The sequence below is a fragment of the Microtus pennsylvanicus genome, chromosome 3 (assembly GCF_037038515.1).
Source record: "Microtus pennsylvanicus isolate mMicPen1 chromosome 3, mMicPen1.hap1, whole genome shotgun sequence".
Lineage (NCBI taxonomy): Eukaryota > Metazoa > Chordata > Mammalia > Rodentia > Cricetidae > Microtus > Microtus pennsylvanicus.
This window is the reverse complement of record NC_134581.1, coordinates 130,578,545-130,592,283: the sequence shown is the minus strand read 5'-3', so window position 1 is coordinate 130,592,283 and position 13,739 is coordinate 130,578,545. Positions and strand designations below refer to the sequence as shown.

Here is a 13,739-nt window from a genome sequence, read left to right as displayed (position 1 = left end):
TCAAGGTGTAGTAGCAAACACCTTTAATCCCAATGCCTGGGAGGCAGAGACAGGCGGATCTCTGAGAGTTCAAAGACAGCCTGGTCTACAGATGTACGCTCAAAAAGCAAAAAGTTAACCTAGGAATGTCACAGCTTAGATTCTTAAGCGCCTAATGATTTAAAGGCGCAAATCAAAAGTGCTCCTGGATAGTAAAAAATTGCAGATTCACAATAGGACAGATTCAGACCACTAAATGAGTCACACTGTTGGATGAATGTACGTAGGCTTGAGAGAGAGAAGAAAAAGAATATAGAGAATAAAGTTGATGATTAAAAAAAAAAGAGGTAAAGTCTTTAAAGAGACAGAGTACAGATAGTTAAGAGATTAAAAGAAATAAAGAAAAATAAGCTACGTAAAAATGGAAAATTCACAGAGAGTCTGGATTATGTATATTGTGTTTTCTTTAAAATTTTTGACTGTGAAGGAGCTAAGTACAGAGAGACATTTCATTATATGGGCTGCCAAATGGAACCAGAACGGAAATCATGAGGGTATGACTTCAGAATTTGGATCTAAGGATATGATACTTTGGAAAAGAGATTCTTCTTTTGTTTTCACAGAGGATGAGACTCTATGGATTTCTTCTATTCCGATTTGGTATGATGGACCACGTCCTCCTGAAGGGTTGCTGTGAACATCTTCAGAAAATTGCTTTGCTCAACTGCCAACTGAGATGAAACTAGCACACAGGTTATACCATGAAAGACCTAATTAACGACGCCCCCATTCAGCAGGAAGCAGTTTAGAGAGAAAAAACTGCGCCCATGTTCCCAAATATAGTTTATAAATGTTCTTTTACATTTAAAGGGGGATATGATATAGACATGAATAATTTGCATTAGTATAGATTTTGCTTTATTGATAGAGATTTACGGTCAATTTTGTTATATGTATAAATGTTTCTGATGTAACTTTTACTTGATAACTGTTTTGTTATATGTAATTTTGCTATGTTAAAGTTAAAGCCTTTTTTGTTTAAACCGAAAAAGGGGAAATGATGGAGGAAGGTCATTGGTTAAATTAAAAGAAACTGCTTGGCTCTCATTGGTTAGGAGATAGGTGGGAGGAGTAAACAGAACAAAACGCTGGGAGGAAGAGGAAGTGAGGTCAGACTCGACAGCTCTCCGCTGGGGAGCAGACGCCTCAGAGAGAGACGCCATGCTACCTGCTCCAGGGAAGACGCACGCTATGAAGCTCCGACCCAGGATGGACTTAGGCTAGAATCTTCCCGGTAAGACCGGTGCTATACAGATGATAAGAAATGGGCTAGTCCAGGTGCGAGAGTTAGCCTAGGTAGAAATGAGCCAAGCGGTGTTTAAATGAATACAGTGTCTGTGTAATTATTTCGTGTAAAGCTAGCCGGGCAGGCGGCTGGGGTGTTGGGGACGCAGCCCCGCCGCCCATATTACTACACTATTGGAGGCAAGCCAAAAGCAACTCTCTCAGTTTCCTTCCTGTGAGCGGCACTTCCCAAAGTTAAATGCATCACCCATGGCTCTTGTTACGGACAGATCCAGAGTAGGTAGGACTATGGGTCTGGGCCTGCACCTGTGCTCTGGCCAGAGGTTCTGCACCTAGAACAAGGACCCAGGTGACACGGTGCTGCAGTTCCAGGAACCATACTGCCCAGCATAGCTGTAAGTAACCTGAGTCCCTCTCTTGGCCTCCATCTGTGTCTGTATTACCAACTACATGTTGCTACTGATCACGCCAAGCAAGGAGCTGATCACCTAACCATCCAACCAATCAAATAAAAACTAAACCCCAACAAAACCCAGGAATGGGACACAGAAATAGAAACTTGTTTGGCTTAGGGGAAAGCAAACACAGGAAGTAGCATAGACTATGTCTACTTACCGGGGACTCTGGGTTGATCCTTGAGACCACAAGAGGCATCTTTTGATCCACTCCTCCCTGCAAATGTTTTAAAGCAAACAAAACCAGAAGTAAAACAAAACGCTTGGAGTAGTTTTGCCAACAAAGCTATGCAGAGACAGCAAATGTAAGCCTGATAGTTCAGAAGGTTTGAGAGGAGGACCAATCACAGGGCTGGGGTCCTCTTGCAGAATTACAGAACACACTGTGGACCCCTCTTTACCCAGCAGGTAAGCCAGAACTCCACTCAGAAGCGTATCTTGACATCCCCATCACCTGAACGGAAGATGCCCTTAGAGGACCCAACAGCATTTCCTGAAAAGGGGCTATGTTAACTTTTCCAAAAGAGGAGGCACAAGGCCTCAGGAAGGGCCGTGTGCACTGGGAGTGCTCCCCCCACTGTGTGAGTGGTCCACCTGTGGGCAGAGCCCTGGAGAGCGGCTGGGCAGAATGGGGTGTGTATGAACCTCCAAAGGCTAGCAGCCCCCTCACGAGATGGGGGTGGGTGAGGGAGTAGGGGGGAGGGGGAGTGAGTGAGGCAGGAAGTTAGTTGGTGCTTCCTCAACAGCTACTTAAGCTGTGTGGGAAGGAGGACCCTGAGGCAGTCATTATCTCCACCAATGAATCCCTGAAGCTGGAATCCAATGGGCGCAGCACCTGTTTCAATAATGCTAAGTACACAAACAGGGCGCTGGCCCAAGGTAGCAGTTTGTAGACGTTGCCTAGAGGGACCCATTCGACAAGGAGGCCTGGGAACTTGAAGCTCTGGGGTGTAGAGTTCTCTAAATAATCCCTCCAGGGTGGCTGGTGGGCTGAGTCTGATCAACCACCAGGTACTCTACTTTCTGAGCCTTAGTTTTGTTTGTAGAATCTGTTTAACAACTGTAGTATGCTTTATTTACTTCTCCATTTCTTTTGAGAGAAGGTCTCCATAGCTCTGGCTGGTCATGGACTTGGTATGTAGTCCAGGCCAGCTTCAAACTCAGAATCTTCCTGTGTTAGCCTCTGACATGTTTGAGTTACGGGCATTTGTAACTGCATTCTCTACTTCAACCACTCATTCTAAGAGCTCAATAAGATGACAGAAATCTAGTATAATGTCACAAATGTGAGGACACTGCAACCATTAAACATAAGGTAATGTACAACCGTATAAAAGGCCAATTCTTAGCCCTGAGTAGTTTAGAATGAATGCATGCACACGTGTGTCTGAGTATGCATCCAGAGGTCATCCTTGGGCTCTTGTTCCTCTAGAGTCATCTAACTTGTTTCTTGAGATGGGGTCTTTCACTTGCTCAGAACTTGCTGCTTCTGCCTCCTCAGCAGCGGGATCACAGGAGCGCACCCCCACACCCTTCTCTGTAAGATAGTTTCTGGGGACTGCAATCAGGTCCTCCTGTTTGCACAGCAAGAACCTTAGCAACTGAGCTACCTCTATAGCCCCAAGGGAGGCTTTGCTTTATTTTGTTAAGGCGGTGTGGGTGTGTAGCAGATTTCTGACTGAAACTCAAAATCCACCTGAAGGCTGTTTCACTGCACGTAACCTAAAGGCACACTCACAGCATACCTTGAGATTAAATCCAAATCTTCCCTCTTCATCTGGTGTGATGCGGATCAGGACTAGGTACCCATCACCTTCATCATTCTGGAAGACATGTGAGAGTCGTTTACATCCCTTCCCTCTGTGGTGGTTTGTGACAAGATATTTTCCCTTTGTCACAACCAATTTGCCTGCCCTCCAGGGAGGGTCGCCAAGCCACTTGGGCCAAGTGCTCACCTTGTCGCAGTAGTACTGGCTGGCATCCTCGATGGAGCCCCCTTTGATCATCTTGTGATAGTCTTCTAAGAACTGCGGGTCAACTCCGTCTGGCGAACAGGAGCCTGGGGCATTTGAAGACGGAGACACCGAACTGGATGATTGCCGGGTCAGGCGGCTTTGTGTTGGCTTGTTTTCAGACAAACTCCTTCATTGTGGGGAAGAACATGTTTTAATAAATCGATTAATATTATCAGAGTAAATATCACTGGCTGGAGGGGGGGAGCCTGGCATCTTGAGATTACCACGGGACCCTGGAACCTGAGTGTTTCTGCAAAAGTCCTCATGGTACCCATACTCTAGGCTAAATACAATCACCTGACTCCTCTCCCTGCTGCTTTGAAAACCGGTGGGGAGATGCACAGAACCACTCTAGCTACACACATTACTTTATAACATAGGAGGTGTTGCCTAGGCTGGTTTTGAACTTCTGACTCAACAGATTCTTCTGCTTAGGCTCCTAAGTAGCTGGGACTCCAGCCGTGGACCCACTAATCTGAACTTGCCAGGGAACAGAGCATCATTTAAAAAAACAGCCCACAGGCAGGCCGCAAGGGAGGGTGACTATATACTGTATAAGTTGTTGTAAGTAGCACAGCGGCCTACAAAAGCCCCCGAGTGAGGCTTCTCTACCCATTCCTCACGTTCCTGCCTCTGCTTCCACCTCTCACCAAACTTCTATTCCAGGTCCTTGCCTGTAGATTTTTCTTTAAATGATGCTTCTGTTTTCCTAGCAAGTTAAACTTGGGGGACAGGGGTTGGTTTTCTTTTTTTATCAGTGCCGAGGACCCAGGCAGGACCTCTCCTGCGGTAAGAAAGAACTAAGCTAAACCCCCAGCCTAAATTAGCCTATCTAAATATAAAATCTGCACCCTATTCACACACAATGATTCACAGTCTTAATTTATTTGAACAAAATATTAGGCGGCAGACCAATGTGGAAACAGAGGTGTATCTGGCCTGGCATTTACTGGTTGCCATCTCTTCAGCCTGTGAAAAAAACTATGTTCAGTAAAATGGTACCAATGAATATCCTATTTACTTATACTTTAAAACTGTAGCTCATGAGTTTTGTTTCTCAGGGCTTCAAAGTTTTTCTCTTCTTATATAAAACTCTGGTCGGACACAGTGAGTTCCAGGACAGCCAGGGTTATACTGTCTCAAAAACAAAACAAAACAAAACAAACAAAAAACCTTTTGATCTACCTAAAACAGGGAGCATGGAGCTAGAGAGATGGCTCAGCAGATAAGAACACTTGCTGTTCTTACAGAGGACCTGGGTTTGTGGTTCACAAACATCTAAGACTTCAGTTTCGGGGGATTCAGTGTTCTCTTCTGAATTCCATGAGCATCAGGCACACACATGGTACACATACATACATGAAGGCAAAACCCGCATGTGCATAAAATATAACAAACCTAAGAACATTTAGTGATGTTTTAAAACAGTAAACAGTAGTCTCTGCAACCACTGACATATTATAAGACTTCCCCAACCTATCTTCTAAGTAGGGTTAGAGAGGCTGCTCTACCAACAGTAGTGGTTTAATAAACAAGTGGCTAGTTTTTGGATGGATTAACTACACAGAGAAGGCTCATTCTTGCAGAGCACAATGACATTCTGCTTGTCTCTTCAGGGTGGATGGACAGAGACTTAAAACGGAACGATGACAAGCAGGACAGGCAGATGATGGGATGCCAAGAGAGAAGACGTCAGAACGGCATGGCTTTCTCTCCAGTCTGGTGAGGGCTCCCTGTGGAGCTGAAGGAGGCAGGAGCCTGCATGCTAGGCCAGAATCAAAATGTTTATCACTGTGGTGGCTTGAAAGAAAATATCCCTCACCAAGGGAATGGCACTATTAGGAGGTGTGGCCTTGTTGGAATGGGTGTGGTCTTGTTGGAAGAACTATGTCACTGAGGAGGTGCGCTTTGAGGTCTCATATATGCTCAAGCCATGTCCAGTTAGTCAGTTCACTTCCTGTTGCCTTTGGGTCAAGATGTAAGGACTCTTAGCTCCAGCACCATGTCTGTCTGCACACTGCCATGCTCCCTGCCATGATGATAATGGACTGAACCTCTGAACTGTAAGCAAGCCACCCCAACTAAATCGTTTCTTTGTAAGAGTTGCTGTAGTCATGGTGCCTCTTCACAATAGAAACCCCAAGAAGACAAGCACAGCTTGAGAAAAACACAAACATCCTTCAGTATGCCCTGAGGAGCAGCTCCAGGGCACCCTCTATCTGCAGATGTGTAAGTCTCTTATACACAATGTTCTAATGTTTCCATTTTACTTATACACACCCTCCTGTGGTTTTAGATCACCTCTCGGTTACTTACAATACCCAACTCGGGGTAAATGTTACACAAGCACTCACCGTCCTGACAAGGAAAAAAATAAACTCTGTGCTTGTTTGACTCGGTCATCAGGACAGACCTATGACACTGGACATGCAGCCAATTTAGTCTGTGGATGCAGAACACGTGGGCAGAGAGGGTCATTTGTCCCAACAACTTGAGTATCTAACAGTGAAAGAGACCGTCACACTGCAGGGAACCCTGTCACGGGTAGGGTTTGCAGACCACAGGGGCTCAGAAGATGGGGTCACATGATGGGGAAGGAGACTGCCATATGGTCCCGTCCAAATCATGCATATTTTAAAATGAATAGGAGGGTTATCTTACGTCTTACGGGAGAGGGCGGGCCTTCAGGGAAGAAGCAAACAGCCAATAAGCTACTAGGACAAGAAGTGAGACTCACTCTGGGCACCATATTGGTGACCCACCAAAACAACTATGACCAAGAATCACTGACAAAGTCTTTGGGATACAAGCCTAGACCTTGTTTTCCCCAGTGCCGGCTCCAAGGGTCGGCTTTTCCTTAGCGCAACTCCTCCCTTGTGTCTGGGTGTGAGGGGAGGGGGGAATTTGGGGGTTTGTTTCTACCATGAAGAAAATCTGCTCCTTTGCCAGAATCTGAACGTCTCCTGGAAGCAAGGAGGAGCAGAGAACAGGGCCGGGAATAACAAAAGCGCACAGCCTGCCTGGGCACAAAGCGCACTGCCAAGGCTTCAAAACTATAATCATAAACTCTGCAGCGCTGCTATAAATATGGAACAAACCAGCAAGTGACTCATCTGCCAGGGGATGATGTTCCTTCCCTGTGCCGCTGGGGGTGGGGCGGGGCGGGGGTGCTGGCGATGGGGCTAAGCATGCTTCTCTCTCTTTCTTCTCTTTTTTGAATGAGCACAGAACATTACACTTAAACTCTGCTTCAAAAGAGGCCTCGCTGTCTGTAAGCTCCTGCCTCTGATTTCTTTGACGGACTGCTTCTTTGAGACTCAACACAAATCTGCTGCAGAAAACATGTCAAAGGCTTCTTAAACATTTTGTAAATACATTCTTACCAGCAGAGTTTCTTTTCAATTAAGTTCAGACCAGACTGCATCTCTTGCCCGGAGAATAAAGCCTCCCCGCTCCATGCCTGCCCGTGTGTTAAGGCTTCAGAAGCCCCAAGGAGAGCGTGGTCCTCGATGCCACTGAGGGGGTTGGGGTTCTGGTTTTCCCAGCCACAAAGCAAACTTACTGCACTGTCAAAGTACCTTAGCCATACTGTCATCTCTTTCTCCTAACCCTGGGCTGCAGAAGAACAAGAGCCCCTAGAGGCCATCTTACGAGGAAGACCTCGTGGAAACATTTCAGAGAATCAGCAGAAGTGTGAAGGAACGGCTGGGGCAAGCAATCCCGGAAATTCAACAGAGCCCAAAGAAGGAGGCTTCAAACTGGACTCGATTCTCCAGAGTTTATATGGCTGGCAGACCGGACCACTGAAGACTAGATAAGCTAGCATCCCCTGTGGCTGTGTGGGCCATGCCTTTCCCAACCCTGCCTGACAGCTCTCCAAAGCCACAGAGCACCACATTGTGACAGCGAAGGCAGATGACGTGGTACTGACCCAGCAGTCCCAGAGGCACCTGAAAATGAAGCCTTATTAAGTTCCATTTTGTGGTCCCTTCTCCACAATCAGCAAGTATGATGAAGAACTCGGGAGAAATGGAGCTTTTTAAGATGTCCATGTGTCACGGGACAAGAGACAACTGTCTCGTACCTGGTCCTGACCTCAGCCATCAGAGGCACAGGAACACAAGGGTTCTCAGAGGTCCCCCAAGTCCCCTACAGCTGTGCGGCTGGGTGAGGGGTGGCAAGTACTTCACTGGTAAGTAAGGTGTCCTCAACTTGACTTCTGGGGGTTGCTCTACTTCCAGTGAATGGCAGAGCCAACCACTGGCAAGCTGGGACAATAGGCACGGGCAATAACTGCTGATGGGGGGGGGGGGGCATACACATGTGTCTGGACAATGCTGAAAACGCATGTGCATGTTCTAATTGCCGAATACACATTTTAGTTGGCATAAATCTGAGCAGCTGCCCATGGTGGGCGGCTGCTATACTGGCCAGCAAAACTCTAGATTCTCAACATGGCCAAGTACATGTGGGCTTCCCTAGCCCTTGGATGGGGTTCCCTATGCCTTCTCTCCGCCTTGTGTCAAAGCAACAGAGTCTGGAGGCCAAGGAGAACTCAGACTGGTTCTAACAGACACCTTCCTCACTCCTGTTTTGCATTTCCAGAGCCACTCGTAGTCTGCAAAGCCACAGGTTCATGTAACGAAGCTCCCACCCGCCTTCTGCAGCTTACATGACAGTGCAGCCAACCGCAAACAGCAGTGATGGACAGTGATGGCTTCAACAGAAGAACCCAGAGGTTCAGATCACGAGGAAATCACGACCACGGGGTTATTCCAGCAGAGGCAGTAAAAGCACAGAAGGTCTGAAGACCATGTTGGCTGTGGGCAGTGACAGAGAAACAAGCCTTTTCCTCACCCCCTCACTCCTGCGCCCCAGATGGAAGTGGGGAGATCTACAGTTCCCCTGTGACTGCCTAAAGCTTCTCTTCCTAATCCTTCTCCAGTAGGGGAGAAATTACCTTTCTTAGTTTTGGCCATTATTTGGGGCTTAATGGTTCGAATACCCAATGGCTAAGACTGGCTTCTTAACACCTTACCCTTGTCTATCATAATTTAATTTAAAGATATCATTTGTGGTCTGTGTCTTATCGGCTTTAGAAAATGAGATAGTTTGTTCCAAATATGAAGATACGATAGAGTTGTATACTAAAGGTTTGGAATTCAGAGACTGTGCCAGACACCTGGGTGTGGGAGGGGAGCAAATGTGATTGGGTCTAACTGTTGAGCAGCTCTGACAATCAAGGTAAAAAGGGAGCTGTTACTGAATAACTAACTAAAAGACTCAAACCTGCCTTTCAGAACAGACATACTTTTTCCTGGCCTTGATCAATGAGGGAAAATACGTCAGTTTCGAAAGGGATGGTGGATGTAAAGTGGAGATGGTGTCACATGACCATTCAGACAGGTGTTTGGATTTACGTTCCGGCTGCACGCACCAGTGCCTGCCTCTTTTCAAGGGGCACTCAGGCCTGCACAAACTCCTCACTGGCCCAAAGCAGACCCGAAGACAGCAAATACGTGTTCCTTACTCTCGGTGTGGGCTGTGGTTCTGGGATACTTCGGAATCACTGTCTTTGGGGGACAGGGATCCCTTGTAGGTATAGAACACATCTTCGGTTTCTGTGATGTAGGTCATCTCATTGGCGAGGTTGTCCGCGGAAGAATGGCGAGGCTTTCGGATTTCGTGCCGGAGCCGAGGACTTCGCCTGCAAAGGGGAGAAGCACAGAGCCCAAGTCCTGAGAGCGGTTCCCACACAGAGGCTTGACCCAAGGGCAGCTGTGTGACCCTGTGACCTGGTCTTTCCGTGGACACCCTGATGGGTGCTTAGAAAGCCAGACCCAGAGCTGGGTGTGGTGGTACACACCCAGAGCTCCAGCACTAGGGAGGATTGAGTGTTAAGGGGCAGTCAGGGGAATTAATGAGACCTTGTCTCAAAAATAACCAAAACAAATGTCAGAGCCAGTGAGGTCATTCTTACTCCAGTAGAATCCATCCAGGGCAACACAGGTCTCTGACACATTTGTGTAAGTGATATGGCCGTCTCAGTTTAGAAATAGGCAGAAATAAGCCTTCTGGTCAGTGAGTATTGATTAAGGATGAGCTACAAAGGCTCAAGCCATCTTGAACTTTTCTCACCAATCCAACAATGCACACTGACAGGTTTGGAAAGCAAAGTGTGTTTGTGATGCTATGAATACCATTGGTTAATAAAGAATTGCTTTGAGTGGACCTATAGCAGGGCAGAACAGAACTAGGTGGGGAAAACTAAACTGAATGCTGGAAGAAAGGGCGCAGTCAGAGAGAAGCCATGTAGCCCCACGGAGACAGACGCTGGGATTTTACCCAATCAGCCACAGCCACTTGGTGATACACAGATTACTAGAAATGGGTTAAATTAAGATATAAGTGTTAGCCACTAAGAAGCTAGAGCTAATGGGCCAAGCAGTGTTTTAAATAACATAGTTTCTGTGTGATTATTTCGGGTCTGAGCTGCCAGGCGGCCGGGAAACAAACAAGCGACCTCTTACAACATGTTTGTTATTCCTCAATGAATTTCCTTTGGTCCAAGACGTAAAATTGACTTTAGAACTTGTGTGCATGAGTGGTATATGTGTGTTTGTGGGGGTGGTTGTGTGTGCTCATGCATGTGCATGTATAGGTCAGAGGTTGTTATCGAGTGACTTCTTCTGTCACTTTCTACCTTATTTTTTGAGGCAGGGTCTCTCAGTGAACTTGGCGCTCATCAGCCCAGCTAGGCTGGCTGGCCAGCCCCTGGGTTTCTCCCATCTCTGCCTCCCAGAGGTTACAAGCATCTATGTCTATGCCTTGCCTTTTGATGAGAGTGCTAACACCTGAACTCAGTTCTCCTGTTGGCACAGCCAGTACTTCACACAGCCATCTCTGCAGACCAGAGACGCCTGGTTTTTCTTTAATGTTCTCTGTATTCAACGCCTGGAATGTGATGGCATCAGAACGCTACCCTGTTCTCCATTGTCAGCCGTAGTCAGGTGATCTTTGATAAGTCCCATCTCCTCTGGGTCTCAGCTGTACTCACTCCTGAGAGTGAGCCAGAAGACACAGCGTTCATAGAACATTTGGGACTGCGCCTGGGTGCCAGGCCCTGTATCTCCTATGTGTTTCCAGCTTTCCTTTGTCAGCTATTTCTCTCTGGGATTCTCAGAGACTTGCAATCCCCCTGCTCCTTCACAATCAATAATGTGCATCCATTGTGGAAGCAAGATGGCTCGTGACTCCTGGGAGATGGATCTTTAATTAGCAGCGAGAGATCCAACCTTGCTCTTCTCCTCGATCTCACCTGGGGCTCTCTCTGGCTCCTTGACAAATTCCCCATAAATTAAGCTGGTGCTTTACAGTACACATATCATCACCACTGCCCAGGACACATGGCTCCCGGTGGAGGGTCCTTTCCTGGCATGCCTCATGTCCCTTCAGTGCCCAGATCCCAGCTAGGAGACGTTCAGGTTCCACCCGTCTTGCAAGCCACACTGCTAATCCTATGGAGCCAGGGTACAGTCATTCCTTGCTTCAACTCTCCTGTTGATGGTGCTTGGCCTTTTAGGAGACATTCTCAAAAATGGCTGATATCTTTGTGGACCACTAAAATAACTAATACAAGATTCCACATGACCCTTTTCTGAAATAACAAAACACTTACTCATGCATTATTCCATTTGTAGAAAACTTAGACCCCTGAGGGTTTCTTTTCTCTTTTCATTTTTTTATCCTTTTAAATTCTTTATCATGAACTTCTTAGAGCTTAAAGCATTTAAGATGCTACCACAGGCTATATGATTCTAAGGTGGACATTACAGCAGGCCTCAAGTTCCAAATGTTACCTTTTATTTATTTTGCAAGGTTGTAGAATGAAACCAGAGCTTGCACATGCTATGTAAGTATACTTCATCACTGAGCTATGCCCTCAGGCTCCGCCCCAATTTATTATTATTACTGATATTTATTACCGTTGTTCAAGGCAGGGTTTCTCCATGTAGCCCTGTTTTTCCTGGAACTCACTCTGTAAACCAGGCTGGCCTCGAACTCAGAGATCTGCCTGCCTCTGCCTCTGGAGTGCTGGGATTAAAGGTGTGTGCCACCACCATCCAGCGATTTATGATTTTTTTTTTTTACAGAAGCACTCGGGAGTGTAGTTAGATAGGAGGGATAGTGTCTGATATTCTAGCACATCAGGATAACTGTGGTGCTCAATAATCAATTGAGTATTTCAGAACAGCCAGCAGAAAGGATGTATGTATGTAAAATTGGACCCATTTGTTTACTTGTCTGTCTGTCTGTCTGTCTGTGTCTGTCTGTCTGTCTGTCTGTCTGTCTGTCTGTCTGTCTGTCTATCTATCTATCTATCTATCTATCTATCTATCTATCTATCTATCTATCTATCTATCTATCTGAGTTTGGGTCCATGTAGCCTGCCTATCCACCTATCTATCTATCTATCTATCTATCTATCTATCTATCTACCTACCTACCTACCTACCTACCTACCTACCTACCTATCTATCTATCTATCTATCTATCTATCTATCTATCTATCTATCTATCTATCTATCTATCTCTTCGAGATTGGGTCCACGTAGCCCAAGCTGGCCTCGAACTCTTGATCCTCTTGCCTCAGGCTCCTGAACGTTAAGCTTACAAGTATTTATTACCACATCCAGCTACTAGAAGGGATTTTAATAGATTTTTAAAAAATCTTTAAGAAACTTTTAAGTTTAAAAAAAATGCTATTTGTCTGATAGATATGACAGTAAAGTTGTCTTGAATACTACACATGTATTGGAATATCACAATGATTTCCCGAAATATGTGAATTTATTATTATTATTGTAAGGCCACTTTAGCATTTTTCAGTATGGAAAGGGTCTAGCTGGCTCCTTCTGCAATATGGGAACGCACATGAGAAGTCTGACTATAGGCAATCCCTGTTGAAGGGTTTAAAGCCGACATTGTATCTTTAAAGAGAGAGGGTATCTGCAACTGGCGCACAGCATAAACGAGAACATACCAGTTGGGGGTGATGGGTGGGGACCGAGAAGGCAGGCTCTTGGTTTCTAGCCGTTCCACTGATAAGGACCTCCTCATGGTTGGATTCCACACCATCCCTCCGATCACCTTTTTGCAGTATTGGTTATTTAGAGACCTGAAAAACCCGACGCAGTGTTACTTTGCACACCGACAAGTCCAACAAGAAAGCAAGAACAGCATCCATGAAATACAGTCTGCCAAGGCACCTTCTCTGAAAGCACTGACTTAGCACCCAGTGACACCAGCCCCGGTCACACCAGCTAGGTTACGAGGAGTGGAGGCAGTTGGTTTCCAGAGTGCCCTTTTAAAAATTTTTAAAGGTTATTTTATGTGGGTGTGGGCACACCCATGGGTGGGTGTGCTGTGGTGTACTTGTGGGTGTCAGCAAACAGCTCGCAGGAGCAGTTTTCTCTTTCCACCGTGTGGGTCCGGGGATGAAACTCAGGTTATCAGGCAGTAAGTGTCTTTACCTATTGAACCATCCCGCTGGCCCCAGACTTCCAAAGACTTCCTTTCTTGTTCTGGTTTTTCTTTAAGTTATATCTGGTCTTTTGGTGAAAATGCTTCTGCTTCTCCACTACTTTAAATAGTTAAGCTACTTCTAGACTATAGCCAAAGCTACCAGGTTAGAAGGAGTGCCAGAATAGCACACACCAGCGCAGCTCCAATAACTTCAATGGATCTACCTCACCCGCCTCCCACTGGCATGAACAAAAGCATTGTCATCCCTCCAGATGCTCCTGGGCCCCCTGGCCGGCAGATGCAGGGACCATCAATCACTGGGAAATCTTTGACAGAGAAGCCGAGGACGTACTTAGAACGGTTTCAGGTCATATTCTCTGAATATGTTATCTGAAGGATATTTCTGAATTTTATTTATAGTTTGAAAACTGAATTCCTGAGGAATAGATTGCCTTAGGAA

At 46.1% G+C, this 13,739-nt stretch overlaps 1 protein-coding gene across 6 annotated transcripts in view; it reads right to left on the bottom strand.

The window, feature by feature from the left end:
- Nucleotides 1–13,739, bottom strand: part of Ptpn3 (protein tyrosine phosphatase non-receptor type 3) — a 111,466-nt gene that overhangs the window by 28,312 nt on the left and 69,415 nt on the right. For all 6 annotated transcript variants that reach the window (XM_075967168.1, XM_075967166.1, XM_075967165.1 and 3 more), the window contains 5 exons: nt 12,798–12,932; nt 9,285–9,461; nt 3,695–3,881; nt 3,485–3,562; nt 1,900–1,956 (listed from right to left, as the gene is read on the bottom strand). In XM_075967168.1, the coding sequence (XP_075823283.1) occupies nt 1,900–1,956; nt 3,485–3,562; nt 3,695–3,881; nt 9,285–9,461; nt 12,798–12,932 (634 nt within the window). The remainder of the gene's footprint in view (nt 1–1,899; nt 1,957–3,484; nt 3,563–3,694; nt 3,882–9,284; nt 9,462–12,797; nt 12,933–13,739) is intronic.